Raw genomic sequence first — 18,068 nt, 5'->3', positions numbered from 1 at the left:
AATTACCAGTAAATCACACAGGGGTCACTAATTAGGCAGAGCTGGATTCAGAGAGCAGCCACCATATGGCACCGGAGCCGAGTCATTGTCGGGCCCCGCACAGCTCCCACAGACTCACAAGCGGCTAATTGTTTTCTTTCCCTGCTCCCCCTCTTTTCATTCGAGGTCTTTGTTATCTTGAGAGGACACGTTTTATTGCAGGCTATAAGCCGCTTAGCTGATTTGAAATGGGTGCTGGTGGATGCTCGGGGGGTACAGCAGCGGACGGGACTCCTGGTGATGGGATGCATATTTGTTCTCTGAAAGTTACAGAGAGTTCACATTTGTAGACCAGGTGTTTGGTGTACACTGTAGTATGACTCCTCAAGAGTATCTATCTATCTATCTATCTATCTATAAGCTATAACGCTTTATAATATTACATTCATTTACTTAAAATATATTTATTGTTTAGGTAAATTATTCATGATTATATATCAGTTGAGTATATCATAAGTTTATTGAAATTAAAAGGAAAATAATGTTGTACATAAAAAGGTCAAGAGTGCACAAAAACTTTAAATAAATGTATGCATAATGAAATAACAAAAATATATTAACACAACAAACCTTAAAAAGTGAACAGGAAATAAGTTGACAAACATATATAATAATAATAATTGCATTGATATTAATATTAGGGGTAGTCGTGACCTAATGGTTAGAGAGTCCCGGGTTTGAGTCTCAGGTCCGGCAGGGATTGTAGTTGGGGGGAGTGAATGACCAGCGCTCTCTTCCACCCTCAGTACCACGACCGAGGTGCCCTTGAGCAAGGCACCAAACCCACAACTGCTCCCTGGGTGTGTGTTCACTACTGTGTGTGTGTGCACTTCGATGGGTTAAATGCAGAGCACAAATTCAGAGTATGGGACAACATACTTGGCTTCACATCATGTCACTTTTCACTATTATATTATTTTATCCTGCTTAATTATATATATATATATATATATATATATATTTATATATATATATATATATATATATATATATATATATATATATATACAATTGTTATTCACACCTTTTTTATCAACTTTTCCAAAGCTGTTAGCAGCAGATTTGGCTAACTGGAGCCAGTAGAGATTAGCATCGCCTCATTGTTAATAGTGGACAGTTGAGGATTAAACAATGATGAAATACCACAAAACTTTAGGGAAGGATCCCCTGGCAGATGTTCCCTACAGCCTATGTACTGTACAAAAGAAATATGATTCATTTTCATATGAAGAGACAAAGTTTAAGATACAGATATAGTAGATGTTAGCATTCCTTCATATTTTGTATAGTGTGTAGTGAAATGTCCTCATGGATCAATGATCATAATAAAGGTGTTGACCCATGAAATCAATATTGATTACTGACACTTAGAAGCCACTTGTAGCCAAGTCACTAAATAAAAATAAGTAAATAAAAAATCAATCAATAGTTAGCCACTGTAATTTTGGAAGTTGTGATGCTAGTCTTTCAATCATCAATTTGGAAAACTTCAAAAGAGAAAAGAGAGATAGATGGAAAGTTATGCCTTAACCCCAATCCTTTTGTTTGTTCGTTTCTCTCCACACTTGTTGTAGATAGAGCTAATACTGAGTGTGACTGATTGATCCACCCCTAGATGGACAGTAAAGATTAAGAGAGATGACAAACAGGCACTTGCTTACACAGCGCTTGCTGTTAATCCCTTTGTCTTCCTTTAGGGAGCCCACGGTACTCTCAGAGTCACTCACTGTCCGGCACCAGGAGGAGGTGACAGACCTCACTGCACTTTACAAAAGCAACGGACAAGAAGTTCTACAGGACAGAGATACCCAGAGTCAAGAGTGGACCATCAGGATAGGGACTGAGGGACTTTGAAGAACCATCTAACATTGGTACAGTTCTCAGGGCTGGGCCAATCTCTTTGAGGACTCTCTAGGATTCCAGTCAACCTACCTGGGACAGATATTTTGGCCTTAAAAAGCCTAATCCTTCTTCACTTTTACACTACATTAAATGGAGGATCCAATGTCAGAAATGTCCATGATGCCATTTGCATCACCAACAGAGTCTTCCAGGAGCAACTCTACTGATGACAGCCAAGAAGGTGAGTAAATGCTTCTTCAGTTTGGCTTGTGGTGGACGTGCAACAAAGAGTAAAGGCAGTTGGCATGCCAAGTAAATGCTGTCTTGTGATTATCAACTCCTAATGACTGGATTAGGAATAAGCAATTGTGACTCGGAATAACAAATAGTTGTTTCCTATGCTTTCCCAGGTAAAAGCCCTGCCCCTGGCAAGGTCCTGAACTCGGTACTTCTCTGTAAAGTGTGTTCTGACACCAGCAGCGGGAAACACTATGGGATATATGCTTGCAATGGTTGCAGTGGCTTTTTCAAGCGCAGTGTGAGGCGCAGACTCATCTACAGGTGAGAAAACACCTCGCATATTCACTATCAGAATAAAAGGTACAAAAGCTCAATAGGACAGTACCCATTTAAAAGGTACACTATTGTACCTTCTTAACCCCAGCAGGGATCCTCAAATCTGGCCCATGAGATCCACTTTCCTGCAGAGTTTAGCTCTAACCCTAATCAAACACACCTGAGCTAGCCAATCAGTGTCAGGTAGGTGAGTTTGATCAGGGTTGGTGCTAAAGACTGCAGCGCATTGGCCCTCCAGGGCAAGATTTGAGGAACCCTGCCCTAAAGGGTGCAATTTAGTACCTTAGCTTTTGCAATTTTTAAAAATTGGGAGAAGTGAAGCTTGAAGGTAGAACCTTCCATAACCTTCCTAAATGAAATTTGCAGATGTCAAGCGGGTACAGGCATGTGTCCAGTGGATAAAGCCCATCGGAATCAGTGCCAGGCCTGTCGTTTAAAGAAATGCCTTCAAGCTGGCATGAACAAGGATGGTGAGTCAACTTCTTAAAGGGATTCCTCCTTGTCTTACTCATAGTCTTCTCTTTCTAAACCTTTCTGTCCCTCTCCTCTCAGCTGTTCAGAATGAGCGTCAGCCCCGCAGCACTGCTCAAGTCAGGTTAGAAGCTCTGGATGTGGGCAAGGACAAGGAGCACCTCACCACAACCCTGGAGCCCACATCCTCGTCCACCTGCAGTGCGATCAACCGCCCACTGCTGGGCTCCAACATGAGCTCCAGCATCAGCTCCACAGATACTAGCCAGAGCTCCAACAGCCCCAAGAATGGACATCGATTCATGGCCAGCCTGATGACAGCCGAGACCTGCGCCAAGCTGGAACCAGAGGACGGTAAGGAATGAGACCACTTTGTTCAACCTAGAAAAGTTATGTTGGTGAACACCATCCCTATGTCTGAAACCAACGAGATCTGATGGCAACAAAGTACATCTAATGTTACCTACAGCTCCTTGTGAACTTTGAATTTGTTTTAGATCTTTTTATGATGTTATGGTGCCTTGGAAAGCAGCCTGAAACTACTTAAGACTTTCAGTAAAAAAAAATTAGCAAAAAATGGTACAACAACTTGATACTGTGATGGTACCTCTTCAAAAGGAACACATTTGTACATTATTTATCCATCAAGGGTGCATATTAGTACCTAAATGGTAAATTGTAGTACTTAAAAGCACCTTAGTAATGTCTTTAGTATCTTTTGAAAGCATACTGTCCCAGTAACAGCTTTTGTACCTGAAAGTGTACCCCTTAAAAGGGACAAATTTGTACCTTATTTGCCCCCAAAGGTGCATATTAGTACCTTAAAGATGGCTGTACACCGGACGAGAAGCGATGCGCCATATCGCATCACACCACGTCTTTAAAATTTGAACACAGTTTTCTATGAGTGGCGACGCCATTCGGCATCTGTCCGCAGCGCCCAGCTATGACTCAGGATGCTGTTCAAATTCATCATCTGCATAGTAAATAAGCGCGAAATTGAGCTTGTGCGTATAGAATGTGCGCATCCCGGTGTGCGACACCTCAAGATGTCCTAGACACAGCGCTTTTTGTCTGGTGTGCGACCGCCTTAAGGGTACATATCACTACTCTAAAGTACAATATTATGTACACTTTAGATACTAAAATGCACCCTTTAGAGGTAAAGAAAGTTCAAAGGTGTACCTATTGTAAGTTTTTTTTAGAGAGTGTACCTTTCAGGGGTATATAAGGTACAAAGATGTTCCTTTAAGTGTACTTGCCAAGTGAAAGTTGCTGTACTTCTAAATGTACAGTTATATTTTGACAGTGTATGAGGTGTTTATATAGACAAAATTCTACCTGTTAAGTCATTGACTGACTAGACTGTGAAGCAGTAGTGCTCTAGGGCTATGCTAGTCTGCCTACAAGACCAACACTAAAGTAGTATACACCAGAAGCAGGGAAGTTTGTGCTGGTCTACGCTGGCCTTTTTAACAGGCTAATACCTCTTAATCCATACTTTATCAGTTCGATATTGTTTGTAACAGTGGATGAGAACATTGATGTGACCAGTAATGAACCTGAAAGGAGTTCTCCGGAGTACGGTGGTCTCTACCCCTCACGTGGACCCGAGAGTGTATATGAGACCTCAGCCCGCCTACTCTTCATGTCTGTTAAATGGGCCAAGAACCTGCCGGTGTTTTCCCATCTACCATTCAGAGACCAGGTGAGAGTCTATTATATCTCACTCTACTACCACCAGATGAGTATTTTCTGTGGGGATAAAAAAATTACAGCAAATTTTGTTACATTAGCACTATAGCTGTTGATTGTTAATCCAGAAACAGAGAGATTTAAAGCCAAAGAAACCACAGTTATGTTGTTTTGCCCATAAACTGTACTATTTTCAGACATACTGTATAATCTGTAATCAGTGCTGCTCAGAATAGCAAATATTTTTGATTAATCTGCCTAACCTCAGCTGACATATCCATACATTTTACTCTGTGTGATTTTAGGTGATTCTACTTGAGGAAGCATGGAGTGAGCTGTTTCTTCTGTGTGCAATTCAGTGGTCGCTACCTCTGGACAACTGCCCCCTTCTGTCTCTGCCAGAGCTCTCATCCCCAGGACAGGGGAAGGGAAGCCCCTCTGCCTCAGACGTGAGGGTCTTGCAAGAAGTGTTTAGCCGCTTCAAGCCCCTGCAAGTGGATCCAACTGAGTTTGCATGCTTGAAAGCCATTGTTTTGTTTAAACCAGGTAGGTTTTTCTCTCTTCTTGCCACAAGGGGTCATAAATGTTTGTCCATAATATCACATAAACTGAATTGGTGTTCTGGGTGATTAATCTTTGCATTGTTACAGAAACACGGGGACTTAAAGACCCAGAACAGGTGGAGAACCTACAAGATCAGTCCCAAGTGCTGCTAGCGCAACATATTCACACTCTTTACCCAAGTCAGGTCGCCAGGTGAGCAAATATACAAGCATGCATTTGCATAAAGAAGTTAAAAAGACTTTTTGAGAGAGGACACAACTAATACAAATGATTCTGATGAATCTCTTTCTTTGGCAGGTTTGGCAGACTATTGCTTCTCCTTCCATCACTTCACTTCGTGAGCTCAGAAAGAATCGAGCAACTTTTCTTCCAGAGAACAATCGGGAACACACCCATGGAGAAACTCTTGTGTGACATGTTCAAAAACTGAGGAGCATTTTTCTGAAAGACTCCTGAAAAACTCTTTGCTTTGCTGCCATGCTAGTTATGATGCCAATGGATCTGAAGAATGCTAAAAAGTGCAAATGTATATAGGTCGCATTATTGTTTAGCATAGGTTGCTTATTTTGCCTCATTATGCCATACTTTGTCTCTCTTTTTTGTGTCACTGTAGTTTTTATACCCATAACCAAGGTTTAAATTGGGCCGGGGTCATCCGGGTCTGAGCCCCGGCACATAGACTCCAGGGCTCGACATTAACGCTTAATTTACGACAGACAGGTTACATGATTAAAACATCAGTAACCAAAAATAACAAGTATTAATCAGATTTAATTGCATTTAGAGTAATTGGCAAACAGTGGATATAGCTCCTGTATATATGCATCTATTGACAGTATAAGGTTGTGAGTGAGTCAAAGTTTCATTAGCACATGCAAAAACATCTGATTAATCTGCCATTTGAAGGAATGGTTTGAATGAATGAGTCACTCATTAAACACTCACTGCTGGCACCTACTGGCGTTTTAATTTCATTGAAAAGTATAATTTCCACCATCATTTCTTGTTTGTAGATTTAAAAATATTTAAAAGAATCTCATAGTATTATTCCATGCAGTTGTATTTTTAAGTGTAAATGATTTAATTTGATAACACATAGATAATCACATTATTATAACTCAATTTATAGATCAAATGAAAGCTTTTCAAATGAAAGTATTAATGAGATTAGTGGGAAAATGCCCTCTATAGGCCATTATAATTCTAGAGTAGATTATTTACAATATTTTTTTTAATTGTTAACAAATGCCCTTTTTGAAGGGGACACTTTTGTAAAAGTTGTTGGATGTATAAATAAAATATATTATTCATCTTTCTGAATTTTATTTTATTTATTTACCGAAACATAGGTTTGCATGTCACTTCCGTCACTCCAGAGGGCGCCGTTGCTAGGTTGCATTTGCCCTCAGCGCATGACGTCACGTGAAACCTCAAAACGCGGAAGTGTTTCTTGTTTTGACTCTCTCGCCATGGATTGAGCTCAAAATAGCCTTTCGCGCAATAATACACGGTCATATTCATCCCGGAGAGAGCGCGATCTCTTTCGACACGGCTCGACAATGCTGGGGAAGTCTTCAGGTTATGAGTATCAGTGTCTGTCGCAGAGAGATGGCACTCCTGGACTGTTTTCATCTCATTCTGTATTCACGCACAGTAATTATGATCAGAGAGGACTTTCCTTCGATTATGTGCCTAAAGTCTCTCAGAACGACTTCAGAGGTATTCACTCCACGGTGCACATATTAAATATAGAAGTGTGATTATAGCATAGAACAGTATTATATATTTTATATATATATATATATATATATATATATAGAATTTAAAGAATTGTTGCATATATGTGCACAGTCTTTTATAATATCTGTATGTCTATCTATATTTATTATATTCTATTCAGTAGTTTATATAGACAGATAGATAGATAGATTGATAGATATTTAATAGTTTTATATATATATATATATCTCGATGTGTATTATAGTATAATATTTAATTATATACATATAGTCATTTTTAATTTACTTGAAGTAATAATAGCAATTGTACTAATATGTAATTTTTTGTATATACATATTATTCATAATTCTTTGATAATGAATAATTATGCTCTTTTCATAACAGATAAATCTCAAGGATTGTTGTCCTGGATTTGCAACTTGATCGTAACATTCCTGGTTTTCCTATTTACCTTCATAACTTTTCCTGTATCTGGATGGTTTGTCCTAAAGGTCAGCTTATTTTTAGGAGAGTTTTAGCCTTTTTTCTTTAAGTGCTTATTAAATATACAGTATTATTTTCAGGTTGTACCAAACTATGAGAGGATTGTTGTTTTTCGTCTGGGCCGGATCCGTCCTCCTAAAGGTCCAGGAGTGGTTCTGGTTCTGCCCTTGATTGATCAGTGGCAAAAAGTTGACCTGCGGACCAGAGCCTTCAGCGTCCCACCATGCAAGGTACAGTGAAATACAGTGCTTGTCAGATGTTTAAAAACTCATCTTTCTGTATACCAAGTATTTTGAGATTCCACACAATCTTCCCTGGCAAAAGGTCACCACCAAAGACGGTGGTCTGGTGTCGGTTGGAGCGGATATCCAGTTCCGGATCTGGAGTCCGGTGATGTCCGTGGTGGCGGTGCAGGATCTGAACGCCTCCACCCGTCTCACCGCACAGAACGCCATGATGCAGACCCTGAGCAAAAAGACCCTGAGAGAGATACAGACCGAGAGAATCAAACTAGGGGAACATCTTGGGGTGAGAGACAAATAAGAAATGTTAAACGAAAAAATTGTTTTTTAGCTGGATTGCCTGGATTACAGTAAATACACAGATTTTTGTGCTTCAGAAGACCTCAATATATCATCAGGAGCCACTGGTCTTAATGCTTGTGTAGCTTTTTTGACTCTCGAAGAGCTGGTAGCCATTGACGTGAATTGTATGCATGATCTGTATTCCATTTCTGAGATCGAGTTTTTGAAGTGCTTGTGTGCCGCAGATGGACATGAATGAGATGACGAAGCCGTGGGGGCTGGAGGTGGACCGTGTGGAGCTGATCCTGGAGGGGGTGCTCCGGGAACCGGACGGGGGTCATGCGGGACCTGTCATTATGCCCCCCTCTGTCCCTGGGCTGGAAGGACTCGCCGGACCCATACAGCAGCTCGCAATGCACTTCCTGAGCCAGACGGCTGCGTCTCAATCCAGTCAAGGTGATGTTAGACGCCTCCACACTTTCACGAGCAGACAGGATGAAGGACGGTTCCTAAAAGACATGAAACAATTGTTGTCTTGATTTGATTATGAAAAGTTGCTAGGTGGCTGCTAAGGTGTTTCTAGGGTATTCTGAGTGGTTGCAACGATATTTGCATGGCTGCTGTTCTAACCTGTTGCTTTTTTATCAAGTCAGCATAATAAACAGAGTCTCATATTGTGGTTTGTGCAGATTCGGTGAGTTTCGCCGATGAGCTGCGTTCAGCTCCAGCTGTGAGTGTCAGTCGTGTTGACGGACTGATGGATGCGGTTCGATCGGTGCTGTCAGAGCAGCTGGTTCATCAGGTGCAAGCATCGTACTGCTTCCAGATCACCACTGACTCCGGACACACCAACAGCTACTATGTGGACCTGACACAAGGTAAGACTGAGAGAAACAAAGAACACTGTTTACCAATGAGATGTCACTGTCTGCAACAGCTCTGTTGCAGGGTTATTATACTGTAGTTATACTAAAGCTACAACCATAATGTTTACATTGGTTGATATAAAAAAAAAAACCATAACTGAAATAAAATGTAGTATACAAATTTTTCAGAGCAACATTTCTTACTTTTATTTAGTTTAATTTGATGTACTAAACTAACTAAAACTGAATAAAAAAATTAAATTGACCAAGTAAAAATGACATGAAAACATGAAACAAAAACACTACAACTTTAGCTAAAATTAAAATAAAAAACGGAAAATATAAAAAATTCAAAGTTTGAATAAGAAACTATAATAGTAATTACACTGAAATTGCTGTAGTATGCATTAATTCTGCACACTTTTTCAGTGGTGCTGGTTCCGGAAGTGTTTTTTCCTTAAATTTTTCCTGTAGAGATTTAAAGGGGACATAACACACAATTCGGTGAGTTGGGGGGGGGAGTCGTGGCCTAATGGTTAGAGGGTTGGACTCCCAATCGAAGGGTTGTGAGTTCTAGTCTCGGGCCGGATGGAATTGTGGGTGGGGGGAGTGCATGAACAGCTCTCTCTCCACCTTCAATACCACGACTTAGGTGCCCTTGAGCAAGGCATCGAACCCCCAACTGCTCCCCGGGCGCCGCAGCCCACTGCCCACTGCTCCGGGTGTGTGCTCACAGTGTGTGTGTGTGTGTTCACTGCTCTGTGTGTGTGCATTTCGGATGGGTTAAATGCAGAGCACAAATTCTGAGTATGGGTCACCATACTTGGCTGAATGTCACTTCACTTTCTTTCACTTTCTTTGAATGTTTCTTTAAATCTCATAACGACCAAGCAACCAGCGACTGATAGTGAGTTTACTATGTTTGATCATCTCAGACTGCTCAAATCAACACTTTTTTTTGCTTACAATAAATTTTCTCACTGCCGCTCTCTAATTGGTGGAATTTGCTGTGCAGCATCATGGGTAATGTAGTTTTTAACCAGTGATTCTGCTGTTAAAAACGATGATTTAAAACATAAGTTGAAATACTGTGAACTGATGACTTCAAATAAATTACTTATCATCAGTTAACAACATCTGAGCTCACAGTAGATGGGTCTTTAAAAAAGATTTATCAGTTATTGTTAAAAAGAAAATTTCCTGCAAAAATAATGTAATTTTTACTTCCGGAACCAACTGTTGCATGTTATTCTGAACCTACATAGGAACAATATCACATCGGCGTTGTGGTTTAGTGATTGGACTGATTTGGGTTTGAGTTAGGCTTGGAATATCTATGAAATCCTTTCTATTATAATTTTTATTTTTTTTTATTTACTATTAGTCATAAATAAGTCAAAGGCAGATAGATGTGTTACTAAATGAAAAAGAGGGTAAGATTAATGAACACAGTTCATGGTGCATAGAAAAGAAAAGAAATAATCTACAGTATAAAAAAATATATCTAAACCAATTTAATCCATAATCCCTATGATAACATGCCAAGAAAATGAATGGCCACATGTAAAGATTTGGGTTGATTGGATTGAAATCCCCTGACTGCTGTCTCAGTGCTGTGCTGTGTCTGTGTTGAGGTGCTGGAGCGTGTGGAGTGGGCGTCCCGCCACGGGAGCCGGATGTTTCTCTGTGCATGAGCGAGCAGGATCTCTTGGACATGTTTGAGGGCCGCCTGCGCCCGTTCGCCGCCTACAGCAGCAGCAGACTGAGAGTTCAGGGAGATCTGAACACTGCTATGAAGCTAGAGACACTCATCAAGCTCCTCAAAGCCACATCATGTCCTTTATAATGCTTTAGTTTGCAGTGGTTTCATTTCAATTTAATCAAAGGCCTTTTGTCAGATATTCAAGGTTTACACAATGAATGTTTAATATAGGATTTATTGTACGTTTACTTCATTTGATTGTGAATGCATAGAGTTTCATTTGCTGGTGTGTCGTTTATTTATAAAAGTTTGGAGTGTCATGTGACCCAAGCGTTTAAAATCATGCATGTACACAATAGATTGTTTATTCAAAATCTAATAATTACTGACCTGTCTTGACATTACAGAAATATATTTTCTAATAGATTTATATAAAGTGAGTCTTGAATTATTGCACACACACTTAGCAACATCCTTGAGGTTTGCGTTTGTAGGCCGATTCGTTCCCTTGCTCAAGGCTGACTGTCTCTTGACTTTTGACCTCCTTATATTTGCTGCCCTTGGACTTACTGCATGACTGTTTATACAGAAAACAACACAAGGTTATTCCACTTTCAGCATCCCAGTTGATTTTTTTTTTTTTTTTCACTTGAATGAGTAGTCAGTACTTTTGCTGCATATTTGTATGAAAAACAGTTAAAAAATATAAATATTGTAAAATATTATTTATCATTTTTAATATGCAATTCCTGTGATCAAAGCTGAATTTTGTGAATTTTCAAGTGAAACTGCAGTCTTCAGTGTCACATGATCCTTGTTAATATATTTATGGACTTATTGCTTAATATTTTTTGGGATTTTTTTTATGTAACTAGGTTACATTTTATTCAGGATTGTTTGATTAATAGAAAGTCCGGCATTTATTTGATATTACAATATTCTGTAACATGTCTACTGTTATTTTCAATAAATTTGCATCCTTGCTGAATAAAAATATTAATTTAATGTTCCTTTTATTTCTTCTTTTTTTTTCAAATCTTACCCCAAACTTTTAATATTTTTGATGATTTGAAATAGAAAAGGTATTTTACATGGTAACATTTCACACTATTACTGTTTTTATTGTATTTTGCAGCTTTGGTGAACAATAAGATACTTCTTTCAAAAACATTCAAATACATTCACCAGAGATGGGACCAAGTCACAAATGTTCAAGTCTCAAGTCTTAACCTTCAAGTCTCAAGTAAGTCCCAAGTATTTTTTTCTTGGGCAAGTCAAGTCAAGTCAAGTCACAAGCTATGTCAAGTCAAGTCCAAGTCAAGTCACCTTAATATTGTTATTTTCCCTGCAGAATCTGATATTAATAAAGTTAAAAGACAAGATATAAGTAACTGTCACTAAATTAAAATAATTTGGATTTGCATTGTAAATACTCATGTTCAGTAAAATACATCATGAAATTAAACAAAATTTTAACTTCCTAAAATTATTTATTTTTCACTTCTGCCAACAGTGTTTGAAATGTTTTACATTTTCAACATTGAGTCCATAAAACAAATAACAGCTAAACATCCAAAAGGCTGTTTATACATATATATATATATATATATATATATATATATATATATATATATATATATATATATATATACAGGTGCTGGTCATATAATTATAATATCATCAAAAAGTTGATTTATTTCACTAATTCCATTCAAAAAGTTAAACTTGTATATTATATTAATTCATTACACACAGACTGATATTTTTCAAATATTTATTTCTTTTAATTTTGATGATTATAACTGACAACTAAGGAAATCCCAAATTCAGTATCTCAGAAAATTAAAATATTGTGAAAAGGTTCAATACTGAAGACACCTGGTGCCACACTCTAATCAGCTAATTAACTCAAAACACCTGCAAAGCCTTTAAATGGTCTCTCAGTCTAGTTCTGTAGGTTACACAATCATGGGGAAGACTGCTGAATTGACAGTTGTCCAAAAGACGACCATTGACACTCTTGAACAACAGACAGCGTCAGAAGCATCTCACCTGGGCCAAAGACAAAAAGGCCTGGACTGCTACTGAGTGGTCCAAAGTTATGTTCTCTGATGAAAGTCAATTTTGCATTTCCTTTGGACATCAGGGTCCCAGAGTCCCCAGAGCTCCCAAGCTCCCTCCCCACACAGTGCCAAAGCTTCCAGTACCTGGTTTAGGGACCATGGTATCCCTGTTCTTAATTGGCCAGCAAACTCGCCTGACCTTAACCCCATAGAAAATCTATGGGGTATTGTGAAGAGGAAGATGCGATATGCCAGACCCAAGAATGCAGAAGAGCTGAAGGCCAATATCAGAGCAACCTGGGCTCTCATAACACCTGAGCAGTGCCACAGACTGATCGACTCCATGCCACACCGCATTGCTGCAGTAATTCAGACAAAAGGAGCCCCAACTAAGTATAGAGTGCTGTATACTTTTCATGTTCATACTTTTCAGTTGCCCAAGATATAAAAAAATTCTTTCTTTGTATTAGTTTTAAGTTTCAAGTTTGAGTAAGGAAGTCTAAATAAGTTTGGGGTGGTTTTTTTGCAATGTCCTCGGGACACTTGTGCATTGATGACGTCGAGTGAGAATCATATAAAAACACAAGGCTGCTGATCATGAGTCTGCTGGAGAGGAGCAGCAGAGCGGGACAGTGAGTGTATGAGAGAGGTGATGTCCCGCTGCAGTCTGAGGGCCCGTCTGGGTCAGAGTCTGTCCAGACAGGTCAGAACCACTCACACAGGACGGGTAGCTGCCGTCAGAAAGGACAGCTCTGCCGTACAGCCCTTCAGTGAGATTCCTGGACAATGGAAGAACAGCGTGGCCAATCTCTACAAGCTCTGGAGAATGGACGGCCTCAGGAATATCCACCGGATTATGGTGCACAATTTCAATATGTATGGTCCTATTTACAGGTAAAAAGACTTATGACAGTCTGTGCCACATGCACTATTATGCTGCTCACTTTTTCATAATACTTTTAGTTCAGCTCTCAAATTCAAACAAAACAAAATGCTTGCAGAAAGAAGCTATTTTTTTATTATACAAATACAATATTATTACAATACAATAATAATATATAATTATACAATAATATATAACGTAGTATTATATCATTATTTTAACATACACACACACACACACATTTGTGCGCATGGGATTTCCAGGCCTAAAAATTTATAGAAATTAATAAAATTAATAGAAATAAAAAAGATGTTTTTATCTAACATTTTATTTAAAACATTTTTGGAAAATGTTTATTTTGTAAAAATGGGTTTAATAACATGAAAAGTACTTTTTTACTAGACTAAGTTTATTTTTTATTTATATTTACATTTAATTTTCTGTTTATACTACTACTAATAATAATAATATCAAGAGTGTGAGGCCACTGATCCTTATACAGAAAAACACCTCTCTAATGGTTGTACTGTACAGGGAAAAGATTGGGTACTACGAGAGTGTGAACATCATCGAGCCTGAGGACGCTGCTGTCCTGTTCAAAGCTGAGGGTTGTTTTCCCAAGAGACTCCGGGTGGAAGCGTGGACCTCTTACAGGGACTACAGGAACCGCAAATATGGCGTCGTGCTCAAGTAGGCACCGTCTAACCATACCTGATAAAAGCACACTTACTGGAACAGTAAAACATGTTGATTTGTTCCTGCAGAGACGGAGAGGACTGGAAATTCAACAGAAACGTTCTGAACAAGGAAATTATTTCCCCAAAGGTGCAGGGGAACTTTGTGCCTCTGCTGGATGAGGTCATTCAGGACTTTGTGGCCCGTGTCTATAAGAAGATTGAGAGGACTGGACAGAATGAATGGACCACAGATCTGTCCCATGAGCTCTTCAAGTACACACTAGAATGTAAGCTTTCAGACTCCAAACTTTCTTTTTTGATTAGAATCTTCTGTACTCTAAAATGCGAAATGGGATGTCCCCACTTTTCTCACAAACAAACGTGTGTATGTGTGTTTATGTTGGCCTTTGAGCTTTTTATAAACATTGATCGTTTGACCCGTGTTGTGTGTTGAATGTCTGGTGTGTGTGTTTCTGTCAGCGGTGAGTCATGTGCTGTACGGCAAGCGTTTGGGTGTGCTGTCGGACTACATCGATCCAGACGCCCAGCACTTCATCGACTGCATCACCCTGATGTTTAAGACCACCTCGCCCATGCTGTACCTCCCGCCGGCCCTGCTCCGCCACACAGGGGCTCGAATCTGGAAAGACCACGTGGAGGCCTGGGACGGCATCTTTAATCATGGTAAGTAGCACCACACTCTTAATAAAACTCATGCGGGTCTTTTCGAGTCCCGAGTCTTCATGCTTCACTGTGGTTTTCCAAAGCTGACCGATGCATCCAGAGTATCTACAGACAGCTGAGGAAAACTCCAGACGCCGATGAGAAGTACCCTGGTGTGCTGGCCAGCCTCCTAATGCTGGACAAACTGTCCATCGAGGACATAAAGGCCAGCATCACGGAGCTGATGGCCGGCGGTGTGGACACGGTGCAAAAAATAATCAGCGCTAGAGAACCAAAGAAAAAATTCCATCATTTACACACATCATTCCAAACCTGTATGAGTTTCTTCTTAAAATATATATATATTTTTTTAAAGAATGTTGGGAATCAAACAGTTGGTGGCAGCCATTGACTTCTATAGGAAAAAATACTATGGAAGTCAATGGCTACCGTCAACTCTATGGTTCCCAACAATCTTCAAAACATCTTCTTTTGTGGTGAGCAGAAGAAACTCGTGCAGGTTTGGTATGACGTGCGGGTGAGTCAATGATGACAGAATTTGTATTTTTGTGTGAACTATCCCTTTAATTGAAATATTTTTGTGCGTCAGACCTCTATCACACTGTTGTGGACGCTCTATGAATTGGCGAGATATCCGGACCTGCAGGAGGAGATCCGGGCCGAAATCTCAGCCGCTCGTGACTCCTCTAAAGGAGACATGATGCAGATGCTCAAGATGGTTCCTCTGCTTAAAGGAGCCTTGAGGGAAACTCTGAGGTACACTTTCAGATGGACAATGATTATTATTATTATCAAAACACATGTAAACTTTGATCATTTTCTTCAAAGTTAAAGTAAAAACAGGATCAAAACAAAAACACAAACATCACTGGGAAAAATCTCCAACAGGGCGCTCGACAATAAATCAGATGAAAACAGAAAAAAAGTTGGCACACCTCAAATAGAAAGATTTAATAACAGACGTGCTCGAAACATCATCATCAGCATAATTTCTGATTAAAAGCTTTTCAAATGTCTTTTACACATAGATTTTATTGATTGACATTTGGCATAGACCTAGACTTTCCATCTTAAACTACAAAGATCCATCATAAAAAAATATTATGTTTTCAAAAAAGACTTTTAAAGTGACAACGAAAAACCATTTCAATATTTAATATTTTCAAATCATGTCAATTTTAAGACAAATTACAATGTTGTCAATTTCAATTTTGAAACTAATTAAACTTTCTAAAAAAGTTAGCTAGTTTACTAATGATACAAACGGTGTCAGACTGGTGAGCATGCTTTAGATTATTCAAAAAGTCTGATATGTTATTTAACGGCATGTATTTAGGATATATAAAACACTCATTTAAATGACAAACTAGTTTATTTAAACAGATTAAATAGTGTATAAAAATGATAATGCAAGAGAGTTCATAACAAGTTTACAAGGCTAAATGTACCCATAGAAATCAAATAAAAATGTGCCTGGCAGCTGGCTTTATCGTGTCTAAAATCATGAGCTTTCTTTTGAAGGTTACATCCGGTAGCAGTGAGTCTACAAAGATACATCACTGAGGACATCGTCCTTCAGAATTACCATATTCCAGCTGGGGTGAGGGTGTATTGAAGGAAATCACTGACAGAATGCAATTGTTTGTGGGTCTGTTCATGGGTTCATCTGTCTGTGTGCATCAGACCTTAGTTCAGCTTGGTCTCTATGCTATGGGTCGTGATCACCGGATCTTCCCGCACCCGGAGCAGTACCGTCCCTCTCGCTGGGTCCGGTCCCATAGCCACTACTTCAGGGGCTTGAGCTTCGGCTTCGGACCGCGCCAGTGTCTGGGCCGCAGGATCGCCGAGAACGAGATGCAGCTCTTCCTTATTCACGTGAGTGGATTTTCGAAATAATATCAGAGGATTTTCTTTATTATTTGTCGTTTTGTCATCTTTATAGATGCTGGAGAACTTCAGGTTTGAGAAGCAGAGGCAGGTGGAGGTCAGGAGCACGTTTGAGCTCATCTTGGTGCCCGAGAAGCCCATCATGCTCACCATCAAACCGCTGAACGCCAGCAGATAGCGGAGCTGCAAACAGGAAATGATGTCAAAGGCAGAACTGGATTGAACACTGAGCTTTGAAGAGTCCAAACTTTTGACAGGCATTTCATCTCAGTTTATGATTCTTGTGATCATTTACTCACCATTGTCTCATTTCAAACCTGTATGAGTTTCTTTCTTCTGTGGAATACAGAAGATATTTTAAAGAGTGCTGGGAACATGGAGTCATTTTTTAAAGCATCTTCTTTTGTGTTCCATAGAAGAAAGAAAAGGTTTGTAATGGCATAAAGGTGAGGAAATGATGGAAGAGCTAAAATATTTAGTGCATTTACAATCTATTTGTCTATGTGTTATTTCGATTATTTTAAAATATTAATAATAAAAAGTGAGTATAACAGGTGTGCCAAAAGTATTGACTGGTACTAAATGTTAGGCTTTTGTCTTATGTTATATTTAGTTCAGAAATGCAAATAATCATAAAAAATAATCCAAGTATTCTAAAGTATAAATATATTTTAATATTACATCATAAAATGACTTGAAACTATTCTGTAATGCTTTGAATGAATAAAAGAAATTAAATTGCATTACTATAAATGTTATACTTTTTCTCATGTAAATAAATACACAGATTCTTTTCCACCGTAACTGTTTAAATACTGACACTGATGAGATGTGGTCACTGATTGCCTGTGTCGAGCATGTCCCAGATCAGAATCAGTCAAACTTTTTTCTTAGGAAATAAAAAAGCATGATTTCTTCAGTAGATGATAACATTATAGTATAGTTCAATTATGACAACTCTTATTATAGTTAAGCATGTTAATTGATGTGACAATTTGAATTGATTTGGTCTTACCTGACTAGACATGCTACACATGCAAGTATGGACTTGCTACTGTTTATAGATAAACAGACATGCTGCTGTGAGCAAGTGAGAGATCCTGCTGTGAATAGGCATGAATAAATCCACTAGACAGGTGGTGCTGGTGGAGGTGGAGGGTTTCAGATAAACTCTGATACCGTTGCAGGACCAGCTTACAGCGAAAAACTGAATATTTAAATGTTAACAAAGCAAGGTCTTTGGCTGCAGAATTAGCCAATCAGACCAATCAGCTTGTGCCATGTATTAAAAAAATTGATTGCTAGCAGATTGCATGTAAAGAGCATATGTTGAGACAAATTTGGAATTACAATAAAAAAAATCACAAATCTA

At 38.9% G+C, this 18,068-nt stretch overlaps 3 protein-coding genes across 3 annotated transcripts; all 3 read left to right on the top strand.

Annotated features, from left to right (window-relative positions):
• Positions 1–1,756: 1,756 nt before the first annotated feature.
• Positions 1,757–6,499, top strand: LOC127947356 (photoreceptor-specific nuclear receptor-like). Its single transcript, XM_052544441.1, has 8 exons — positions 1,757–2,122; positions 2,292–2,442; positions 2,824–2,927; positions 3,010–3,282; positions 4,458–4,636; positions 4,929–5,169; positions 5,274–5,379; positions 5,485–6,499. Exons 1-8 carry the CDS (start codon positions 2,032–2,034, stop codon positions 5,615–5,617), a joined length of 1,278 nt encoding a protein of 425 aa, XP_052400401.1. The 5' UTR covers positions 1,757–2,031; the 3' UTR covers positions 5,618–6,499.
• Positions 6,500–6,610: 111 nt separating this feature from the next.
• Positions 6,611–11,507, top strand: stoml1 (stomatin (EPB72)-like 1). Its single transcript, XM_052544442.1, has 7 exons — positions 6,611–6,906; positions 7,312–7,418; positions 7,491–7,640; positions 7,735–7,938; positions 8,180–8,390; positions 8,624–8,812; positions 10,435–11,507. Exons 1-7 carry the CDS (start codon positions 6,747–6,749, stop codon positions 10,644–10,646), a joined length of 1,233 nt encoding a protein of 410 aa, XP_052400402.1. The 5' UTR covers positions 6,611–6,746; the 3' UTR covers positions 10,647–11,507.
• A 1,651-nt stretch (positions 11,508–13,158) lies between these two features.
• Positions 13,159–17,439, top strand: LOC127947488 (cholesterol side-chain cleavage enzyme, mitochondrial-like). The gene is made up of 9 exons (XM_052544648.1): positions 13,159–13,459; positions 13,983–14,138; positions 14,213–14,412; positions 14,606–14,809; positions 14,893–15,053; positions 15,399–15,565; positions 16,331–16,409; positions 16,493–16,684; positions 16,752–17,439. The coding sequence occupies exons 1-9, from the start codon at positions 13,206–13,208 to the stop codon at positions 16,872–16,874; spliced, it is 1,536 nt and encodes a 511-aa protein (XP_052400608.1). The 5' UTR covers positions 13,159–13,205; the 3' UTR covers positions 16,875–17,439.
• Positions 17,440–18,068: the final 629 nt, after the last annotated feature.

Source organism: Carassius gibelio, chromosome A25 (genome assembly GCF_023724105.1).
Source record: "Carassius gibelio isolate Cgi1373 ecotype wild population from Czech Republic chromosome A25, carGib1.2-hapl.c, whole genome shotgun sequence".
NCBI lineage: Eukaryota > Metazoa > Chordata > Actinopteri > Cypriniformes > Cyprinidae > Carassius > Carassius gibelio.
Note: the sequence above shows the minus strand (reverse complement) of the source record. Positions and strands in the feature narration are given on the sequence as shown.